Below are 10,318 nucleotides of genomic sequence, written 5' to 3' on the forward strand. Positions count from 1 at the left end.
CAGGCGCAGGCGCAGGCCTACAACATGGTTGCAGGCGGAGAGGCCTTGGAAACGGAGGCCCTGCCTGCCAGAACCTCGCGCAGGGCCAGAGAGGCTCCTGGGAGGCAAGGAGGCTTGACGCCCCGCTGGGGAGACTGTGGACGGGCAGGCCACGGATGCCCCAAACTGGTCAGAGAAGGCCCCAGAGGCAGTAGGTGGAGGAAGGCGCGGGCCAAGTCAGGCCTTAGGGTCCAGAATGCCTGGGCCTGGAGGCCTTGAGACCTTGGGGTGGACCTTGCCTCTCTCTGCTGGGCCTAGTAGGGCGCCGCGGCAGCAGGGCCTTCTCAGGCGGGCAGGCTGGCTGCCGGGTGGGTGGCAAGTGAGGGGTAGCACACGACCCGACCTGGCGGCCTTAACTCCTCCGACGTGTCCTCTGCTCCCTCGGCCAGTCCAGGCCCCGCCCCCGGCCCTCCCTGCACCGGCCGGGTGCGCGGGGAGGTCGGAGGAGCGGGCACTGCCCACCCTCCGGATGTATAAGCGTCCTGGCCAGAGGCGGGCGGTGCGCGCGGGTGCGCGTGACGCTCGGGCTCCCGAGCTGTGCGGCCTGGGCGGCGTCCCTCTGCTCGGGGTCCCTAGCCACGACAGTGAGCCGGCTGAAGGGGGCTGAGGGACGTTTGCTGGGCTGGGTCCTGTCTCGCTGCACCGAGAGGAAAGGACGACACCACGGCCCTGGGGTTGTCCGCCTGTGGCCAGTGCCGGAGCCCGAACTGCCCTCTCCTCACCCAGGTGCAGGGGCAGCCAGGGAGGAGGCAGCGGGAGGGGCCGAGGGCAGGAGCAGGGCAGGGCCCAGGCGGCCCCGCGGTGCTCCATCGGTGCCCCATCGGTGCCCCACTGCCGCGGGCTGGGGCTGGGTGCTCCCAGTGTTGTAGCCGCCTCCCCTCCGGGGCTTTAGAAGCTGACGGTGCCTTCGCCGTACAGAGGGAAGCTGGCCTCGCGGGAGCAGCGGGATATTTGAGGGGCGCTGGTCACAGATGTCCCCGGGAGCAGCGGGATATCTGAGGGGCGCTGGTCACAGAGGTCCCCAGGAGCAGCGGGATGTTTGAGGGGCAGGGAGCTTGAAAAGCGGGAGGGCCTGTACTCACAGGGCGCTCCACCCGTCTGGGCCCCTTGGCTGCCACTGGCCCGAAGTGGGGGGCCGTGACGCCATAATCCCCTGGGTCCTGGGCCGGTGGCTGTGAGTGGCACCACAGGCCCCCGCCCCCGGGGCCCGTGGGCTGGGCTGGCCTCGGTGCGGCTGGGTGCACGCAGTCGGAGGCGGCACCGGCCAGGCCGCCGGGCGCCTATGGACGCACGGAGCCCGCTGTCTCCCCGGGCCAGCGCGTTCAGCATCACCTCTCTGGTTGCAGCGGAGGCCTCGGAGCACACCACTCGCCTGGGCCCTGGGTCCTCCGAGCGGGTGAAGCTTCGCCGGCTGCTGGGATCCCCGGCCGGGATGCACTTCAGCACCGTCACCAGGGACATGGAAGGTGAGCCTTCCTGCTGGTTCCGCACCGACACGGGCAGACCCCGCCGCTGCTGCCTTGGGCCAGCAAAGAGGGGAGGCAGGGCCCCGACACGGGGTGGTGGAGGGAGCTCTGGTGGCTGGGCTCCAGGCTTCCAGCCTCGACTAGGGGCAGAGAGGAAGGGCGGGCATCCTGCCCAAAGACTGTGCACCCTCCAGCTTGGGGCCCCAGCTGCAGACACCCGCACGCAGCCAGACACGGGCCCAGAGAGGGCCATTGGAGCCGGGTAGGAAGGGAGGGGAGGACCAGAGAAAGGCGGCAGAGGTGGCTGTGAGCTCGTGTGAGAGGAGCAAGCGAGTCAGGGAACAGGGGGAAGGGGAGAGAGAAAGCGGTGAGGGCGGCCGGGAGGAGAGGAAATGGAGAAAAGTGGAGGCAACACAGAACATGGGAAAGGAAGATAGGAAAAAGGAGAAGATGAAAGAGAAATAAAGGCAGAACGAAAGAGGAAAAACTGAAGGAAAATTTAAGACAGAAAGTGAAGTCATTAAAAAAAACAAAACTTTAGAGGAAGGCTTCAGTTTTTATTTTTTATTTTTAAAGAAAAAAAGTATGAATGAGGGAGAAAGGCATACAGAAATAAAAGGGAAAAGGCAGACTGAAAAGAAAACAAAGACTGATGAACAATAAAGCGGAAAGAAAGGAGGGGAACAGGAAAAGAGGAAGAGGTAGGGAAAAAAACAGAAATAAGAGAAACGAAAGAGAGTGGAAGAAGGAAAGACGGTTAGGAGGGAAAATTTAAACGAGGAAGACAAAGGTAAAGGAGTAAGCCGGAGGGAGAGCCCGGGAGAGGAAGGAGCGACGCAGCGCGGGCGGGCGGAGAGCGGGGCGCGGGCGGCCGGCGCGCCGGGGAGCCGGTCCGGGCGGTCGGGGCCCGGGCCGGGCGCGCCGCGGCGGGCGGCGGGGGGCCGGGGGGGAGGGGCGCGGGCGGGGGAGGGGAGGCCGGCCGCGGTCTCGGCGGGGGGGCGCGGGGCGGGGCGGGGCGGGGCGCCTCCTCGGGGCGGCCGCGGTGTGGGGCGGCGCGGCCCGGGGCGCAGCGCGGCGCGGCGCCCGCCACTCGGCCCGGCGCGCGGGGCAGCGCTCAGCTCGGCGGCGGGGCGGCGCGGCGCCCGCCGGTCATGATCTCCGCCGTGTCCAGCCCGTGGCTCACGCAGCTCTCGCACTTCTGCGACGTTGCAGCCTTCACGGCCAGCAGCCTGAGCAGCCTGGGGGCCGCGGGGGGCTTCCCGGGCGCCGCGTCGCCGGGCGCCGACCCGTACGGCCCGCGCGAGCCCCCGCCGCCGCGCTACGACCCGTGCGCCGCCGCCGCCCCGGGCCCGCCGCCGCCGCACGCCTATCCGTTCGCGCCGGCCGCCGGGGCCGCCACCAGCGCCGCCGCCGAGCCCGAGGGCCCCGGGGCCAGCTGCGCGGCCGCCGGCAAGGCGCCGGTGAAGAAGAACGCGAAGGTGGCCAGCGTGAGCGTGCAGCTGGAGATGAAGGCGCTGTGGGACGAGTTCAATCAGCTGGGCACCGAGATGATCGTCACCAAGGCCGGCAGGTCAGGGCGCCCCCTCCCCGCCCGCGACCCTCCCCACGTGTCGCCGGTCTCGGGCAGCGCCTCGGTCCGATCCTCGCGAGTGGGGCCGAGAAGCGGGGTGGGAAGCGCGGCCCGGCCACCTGCGGGCCCCTCTCAGCGGGGCCGGCTCCTTCGCTCCGCGATCCCGGCTCCAGCGACAGCCGACGAGCGCGCCGGGCGGGAGGGGACGGCGGGGCGGCCCAGGAGGGCCAGCGGAGGGAAGCCCGGCGAGCGGGACCGGCCCTCCCGACCCGTGGCCCCAGGAGCCGCGGCGTCAGGAAGCAGGAGCCCGCGCTGTGCACACCCGGCTCGGGGGAAGGCAGCCGCCTCCGAGGGGCCTCCCAACCAGCCGGCTCCCGGTGGATTCCCCCTCCAAGGAAAGGCTCTTCTTTGGTTCCCTAGTTCAGTCCATCGGGGCTAGGTGAAGAGGGGCATCTGGGCAATTGTCTGAAAATTTTAGGAGAGAGTTAAGACCCTTAAAAACAGCGTGCTCTTGTTTGGTGGAGGGTTGCCACCCAGTTTTCTCAGGCCTAAATTTTGGGTGATTGTGGGGCCTGGCTCTGCCACTGGTGTCCACCACCTTCCATTTGGCCTGTATTTGTTTTAAGAGCTCAGAGAGAAGGGGAACAAGTTTTGCGATGCAACCCATTTGACCAGCAGACAAAGGCGGGTGCCGGACTGTGTCTAATGTACACAAGGAGACACCAGCTCCGTGTCTGCACAACCAAGGAGAGCTCAGGGCCTGTTTGCAGAGCCTTCTTGAGGTTTCCGTTTCCCTGCCGTGGCCGTCCTCCCTGGGGACTCTGGGGCCTGTACTTGGCTCCAGCTTGCGTCTCTTCTCCAGGGCCCCCTTGCTGTCCGTGGACACATGGGCCCCCCTGAAGACTACACCCCAGCCTCTGGCCCGGGCCGGCCCAGCAAGGGTGTTGGCGGTGGCCAGGCTTCACCCCAGCACCCTCCGGTCTTGCAGAGGCGGGGAGGGGGTGGTAGGCCTGTCCAGGAGGGCTGCTTCACGGCATCTGTGTCCCGCCCCCCACCCACAAGGAGTTGCCTGTGAGGGGAAGCAGTAGGAAGGGCAGGTGGGGGCCGAGCCCTCCTGCTGTCCTCCAGGGCCCAGCGGCCGGCCGGCACTCCTGTGCCGTCAGGACAGGGCCAGCTCCCCGGCAGCCCCTGCAGGAGCCACAGAATGTCCTTTCAAGAGCCTGGGTCAGTCACTGAGTTAGAGTCCAGGGATGAGGACAGTCAGGGGACCGTGAGGGCACAGCCCACTTTGCCCTGACTAGCTGCGTTTTGGGGTTATGGGGTGGGAACTCGCTTGAGTGCCCGAGGAAGGTGGGGAGAAGCTGGTGTTGGTCTGGAGGCAGGCCCTGAGAGTCAGGGCAGGGTCGGGGCTGCCGGCTCCAAGGCCTCAGCGAGGCCAACTACCCGGTTTCACTTTGTTCAAGCCGGGAGTTTAGGTGGATCGTTTTGATCGAGCTGGGGGAGGCCCTGCCAAGCAAGTGAGTGAGCGAGCGCGGGCTGAGAGTCTCTGGGCCGGCGACTCGGGAGTCCTGCTGCTCAGTGTTCCCTGCCGAGACCAGCCAGACAGGACAGCCGGGAATCGGAATCGGCAGTTGCTAGGCTGGGTCTACGCAGGCAAAGGTGGTGGAAGAAGCGCCAGGCCGAGCGAGGCTGGGGTGCGGAGGCGCAGCTGTGGCACTGCGTTAGCCAGTTTTGTGTTTCAGAAAAGGGGGCAGGGTCTGCCCTGGCGCTCCCCTTGCCCGCAGCCGGTAGGGGCCTAGTCGGGTCAGAGCAGCCGAGTGACTGGGAGATGTAACGGAGGGGCCAGGCCACCGAATGGAGCAGCTGTCAGGGAGGTCGCCATCCTGGCCGATCAAGGTGGGGTGGCCCTGCCTTCCCCTACCTGAGGTGATCCGAGGCCCCGCTGCCCCCAGGCGCATGTTCCCCACCTTCCAAGTGAAGCTCTTCGGCATGGACCCCATGGCCGACTACATGCTCCTCATGGACTTTGTGCCCGTGGACGACAAGCGCTACCGGTGAGTGCCCAGAAGGACCTGGGAGGGTCCCCACCCCGTGATGCCTCCCAGGGCGGCCCACAACATTAGTGACCAGGTGGGCCCAGGCACCTGCACCTGCCTGACCTGCTCCCTCCCCACCGCCATACGGGACTCCATTCCCACACACCCTACCCGCAGCAGTTCTCAGTTCTCAAGATCCCCCCTCAGGAGGCTGGGCTCCCTGCTGCAGCTGTGGGCCTGAGACAGCTCCCATTCCCCTCCGCCTGGCTTGGCCTGAGGTGGGCAGGCCCCTCGCACACAGCCCCTGCCTTTCTTCCTGTCTCCCTCTCCCAGGAGTTGAGCGTGGGCACCTTGTCCCCTCTCCCCATACCCCAGGAACGCTGGGCCCCGGAGCCAGGCAGGAAAGGTGGGGTGGCTGCGAGAGATTATGCGGGGCGGGCCTCAGCCGCCTGGACAATTAACAGCAATTAATAAAGAGAACGTGGACCGCCCTGCGCCTGAGGCCCCTGGCGCGGCCAAATCCGGGCTCCCGCCGCGCTGGCGACACTGGAGGCCAGCGGGAAAGCCCAGAGCGGGCCAACCCGCTTGCAGCGAAATATGGCGCCGGAAGCCCAGCCTCCTCCCTCGGTACTGGCTTCCTGCTGTCCTGTGTATTGGGAGTGGAGGGGGTTTTCTGCAAGATCCCCCTCAGAAAAGCTCCCAGCCCACGTGGCACCGATAGCGAAACTCATCAGAGGCACTTTCCGGTTTACTCATTCGGCAAGGCTCTCTCGGTTCACCCCAACATGGCACGACCCCTGTTCTGTGCCACCCCAGGTATGCCTTCCACAGCTCCTCGTGGCTGGTGGCCGGGAAGGCGGACCCTGCCACGCCAGGCCGTGTGCACTACCACCCTGACTCGCCCGCCAAGGGTGCACAGTGGATGAAGCAAATTGTGTCCTTCGACAAGCTCAAGCTGACTAACAACCTGCTGGACGACAACGGCCATGTAAGCGACACCCTCCCCAGGCTGCGCGCTGTCCTGGGTGCAGGCCCTGGAGAGCTTGTTGGTCAGAGCCAGAGGCAGGGCTGGATCAGCTCCGGCTGCGGGGGAGGGACAGGTTGGGGCTCATGGTGGTGGGGGGGGGCGGTCCTCGGACCTGGGAGAAGGGTCACCCTGCTTCCCTTACCCCACTCCTGGGCTCTTGCGGGAGGTTTTTAACTGGAAAGCCGGGGGGTTGTGTGTCAGGGTAGGACAGGAGGCTTTGTGGAGTCCTGACTGGTGATGCCGCTTCCCTGCCCAGCTGAACTCGGCCCTGCGGCCGCCTACCCACGGCAGGCCCGCAGGAGTTCTCCGGGATCTAAGGAAAGAGAGTCTAAGCGTCTAAGCCCAGATCTTTTGCCCCTCAGAGCATCTTTCCCGGAGGTGCCCAGTTGGTCGCAGCCTCTGCTTGGGCCGCGTGGCTGGGCTTCATTTTGGGAGTTAAGGGTTTTGCCCAAGTTCTCTGGGAAGTTCACTGCCTGTCCAGACCTTGGCCCATTTCCGAGCTCCGACCTTGCCTTCTTGTTTTCCAGATTATTCTCAACTCCATGCACAGATACCAGCCCCGCTTCCATGTTGTCTACGTGGATCCCCGAAAAGATAGTGAGAAATACGCCGAGGAGAACTTCAAAACCTTCGTGTTCGAGGAGACGCGCTTCACCGCGGTCACTGCCTACCAGAACCACCGGGTGAGGCCCAGGGGTGGGCAAATTCAACACTTCTGGGAAGGGGTGCAATTTCCAGTCTCAGCCTGGGGAACAGAAGGCTTGGACCCGCACACTGTGGGTCCGAGTGGAACACAACCCGACACTGACGCAGCCCCACCCCCAAGGCCTCCAGCAGCCGGCTCCCCTCTGCTGCAGGCGGCTCAGCCTCCTGTCAGGTTGACCTCTCAAGCGGCAACTGTCACTGCGGCCTGAAAGTTTGTTTTCCAAACCATTCCGGAAACTCCCCATCAGGGGCTTGATCCGTGGTTTACCCAGATTCCTAGGGCGCCCCTCCACTCCCTGCCACTGCGGGTGGGGGCTGGAGGTGACCACATTCCCATCCCAATCACTTGGGGCCACAAAGAGGGGCTTCTTAGTGAGAAAGGAGGCTGCCGAGTCCTTGCCGCAGGAGCGAGAGACAGTCTCTGTGGGGAAGGGAGCAGTTGTGAAGCGGGTTCTTGTCCCCGGGGAGTAGAGAGGCCCTTCCTGGGGGATCCCTCTTGACACCACCCCCCCCTCCCCGAGGCCCGGTGGTCCCCAGCGCAGGGGCTGGGCGGCTTGCACAATGCTCGCTTCTCGGCAGATCACGCAGCTCAAGATCGCCAGCAACCCTTTCGCCAAAGGCTTCAGAGACTGCGACCCTGAGGACTGGTGAGTGCCCTCTGAGGAGACCAGAGCGCCCGTGCCCTGGCCGCGCGCCCCTGACCCGCTGCCCGCCTCCCTCCCACAGGCCCCGGAACCACCGGCCCGGGGCCCTGCCGCTCATGAGTGCCTTCGCGCGCTCGCGGAACCCGGTGGCCTCGCCCACGCCGCCCAACGGCGCGGAGAAAGGTAGGGCCAGGGTCGTGGGATCCGGGCCGCGGCCCTGCGCGTGCTCCGCCCCGGGCTGGCGGCCGCGCCCGGCCTCGCCTGCGCCCCAGGGGCGCTCGCGGCCTTCGCGCCGGTTGCACAACGGCCGTGGCGGCGGGCAAGCGCGCACTCGCCCGCCCGGCCGACGGCTGCGCCCCGCCCGCCGCTGCCGCCCGCGAGGGGCGCGGGCCTCTGGGGAGGGCCTGGGTCTCGGGCGGGTTCGGAGAGAAGGGGCGGGAGCGCCCGTGCGCGGCCCGGCGCCGGCGGGCCCTGGCGGGTCCCCTCTGCGTGCCGGCGGGCCGCGCTCACCCCTCGGGCCTCCCTGCAGACGCGGCCGAGGCTCGGCGAGAATTCGAGCGCGACGCGGGCGGGCCGGCCGTGCTCGGGGACCCGGCGCACCCGCCGCAGCTGCTGGCGCGGGTGCTGAGCCCCGCGCTGCCCGGGGCCGGGGGCGCCGGCGGCCTCGTCCCGCTGCCCGGTGCGCCCGGAGGCCGGCCCAGCCCCCCGCACTCCGAGCTGCGCCTGGAGGCGCCCGGCGCGTCGGAGCCGCTGCACCACCACCCCTACAAGTACCCGGCCGCCGCCTACGACCACTACCTCGGGGCCAAGAGCCGGCCGGCGCCCTACCCGCTGCCCGGCCTGCGCGGCCACAGCTACCACCCGCACGCGCACCCGCACCACCACCACCACCACCCCGCCGTGAGCCCCGCCGCGGCCGCCGCCGCCGCCGCCGCCGCGGCCGCCGCCAACATGTACTCGTCGGCCGGGGCCGCACCGCCCGGCTCCTACGACTACTGCCCCAGATAACCGGGCGCCTGCACAGCCCGGGGGCCGGCAGAAAACGCGCTCCCCCAGCCCCGGGGCCACCGCGGGCTCCCCTTCCCCTGCCTCGAAGCCATCAGGGTCCTAAGCCCTCCAGCCTCGAGAGCCGTGGAAGTGTCCGGCTCCCCAGTCCGGGAGCCACCGCGGGTCCCTCCCCAGCCCCGGGGACCCGGGTCTGCCCGCCAGTGCCAAAGCGCCGGTTAGCGGCGGAAGGAAGTGTATTTATTGTTCTCTGCGAGACCGTGTCAGTTGCAGTGTAGACGACCCGAGAGCTCCGTCTGCAGGCCGTGTAGATAATTGTAGATACTGTAGATACCGCGCCGGCGCCCACTTGATAAATGGTTTCGCCTCTTTTGGAAGCTGCCTGCGTGTCCGTTTATTTGCGTCCAGTTAGATCGCATGGGGGTCTCGGGCACAGTGCGTGCGGTCAACTCGTCGACCTCGGGTTCTCCCCAACCCCAGTCCCCTCGGGCTGCCAGTCTGTCAGGGAGGAGCAGGGTCCCTGCAGGGCCCTCGGAGCGCCTCCTCGCAGCCCCCTCCTGGCTGGTCCAGAGCCTGTTCTCGCCACGCCTCTCTCCGTAGCCTCCCTACCCTCTCTGAGCCCTGCCTGAGCGCTGGCCTCCCCAGCTTCCACCTTGCCACTTCATCCCAGCCTCCCCCAGGCTGTGGGGACCAGGACTCTGCCCCAGCCCCAAGTGTGCATCTGTCCTTTTTACTGAAATTCCCCACCGGGGCTGTCGTCCCTCTTCTAGGACTTGGTCCTGCGCCCCTGGCCTGTTTGCAGGACGCCCGTCCTGCGGCGTTTCCATAGAAGCTGGGAGTAACAGTCGGGACGGGACTCTGCCAGCTGGGGGCTGGGATAGGGAGAAGCCCTGACTGATCGGAAAGACGAAAACAGGCAGTTCTGCTCTTCTAGCATTTCCCCTGGCTGGCCCTTGCCCAGGCCTGCATTTTCCCCTGTTTATTGACTTTACTGGCTGTGAGTGTCCCCACGGAGTGACCTGGACAGGGGGCACAATGATGGTGGTCATGAGTCATCTTGAAACCTGTCTGGGAAGCATTTTTCCCAGGCCAGGTGGTGAGGGACCTCTCCCCGCTATCTCAACACCAGGGATGGGGTGAGAGGGACCCTTTGATCCCGCCCTTCCTGAGTCCAGGCAGGAAAAGCTGACAGCTGGCTGGTCAACTGCAAGGCTGCTAACTTGGACACGAGATGACGGGAAATACAAAGGGCTGAGGTTCTACCCCCTTCCATGCCCGTCCCAGTGCATTTGTGGCAATCGCTGCCACGTGGCAGTGCCAACCTGGTGCCACCTCTCTGAGGGCACAGCCAGACATTTCCCGATGTCCACCCTGGACTGGACACTTTCTTCCAAGATGTGTTTGTCCTAATGGCATGAAGTGACTGAGGGCTTAGCAGTTGAATGGCAGCAACCATTCCCATGAGGCAAGTCTCGGAAGGGGGAGGGTGGCCAAGGCTGCTGAGGGACGAGCTCTGGAGCCAGGGCCCCCTCAAAGCCTCAGAGGGCACCTAGCACCAGGAAGTGAAGACTCTTGCAGCATCTGCCCGAGTGGCCAGCAGGCCCCGGGGACACAGCTTCAGGGATGCACTCCTAAGGGCAGCTCTGGACACCCATCCCGGGTGGACACTCGTCCACCCCCACTGCAGCTCTCCTGGGTGAGCCGCATGTGCCAGTGGGCTCACCGCTTGGGGAAGCCTGTTTCTCACTCGCACCACAAATGCACCCTGCACCCCTCCTATCCTGGGAGGCTGCAGGAGTGACGGGCTGTGGGCTGCCCTGCAGAGC

General features: G+C 66.6%; 1 protein-coding gene across 2 annotated transcripts; it reads left to right on the forward strand.

The window, feature by feature from the left end:
- The first annotated feature begins 509 nt into the window (after positions 1–509).
- On the forward strand, positions 510–8,869 carry TBX1 (T-box transcription factor 1). Of its 2 annotated transcripts, XM_070516659.1 has the most exons (9): positions 512–765; positions 1,386–1,505; positions 2,718–3,075; positions 5,028–5,129; positions 5,928–6,099; positions 6,666–6,821; positions 7,423–7,490; positions 7,570–7,670; positions 8,017–8,869. In XM_070516659.1, the coding sequence occupies exons 2-9, from the start codon at positions 1,472–1,474 to the stop codon at positions 8,493–8,495; spliced, it is 1,470 nt and encodes a 489-aa protein (XP_070372760.1). In that variant the 5' UTR covers positions 512–765; positions 1,386–1,471; the 3' UTR covers positions 8,496–8,869. The 2 variants fall into 2 exon arrangements, with proteins under 2 accessions (XP_070372758.1, XP_070372760.1); XM_070516657.1 differs by having other exon boundaries at positions 510–1,505.
- The last annotated feature ends 1,449 nt before the right edge of the window (positions 8,870–10,318 follow it).

The sequence above is a fragment of the Equus asinus genome, chromosome 8 (genome assembly GCF_041296235.1).
Source record: "Equus asinus isolate D_3611 breed Donkey chromosome 8, EquAss-T2T_v2, whole genome shotgun sequence".
Classification (NCBI taxonomy): domain Eukaryota; kingdom Metazoa; phylum Chordata; class Mammalia; order Perissodactyla; family Equidae; genus Equus; species Equus asinus.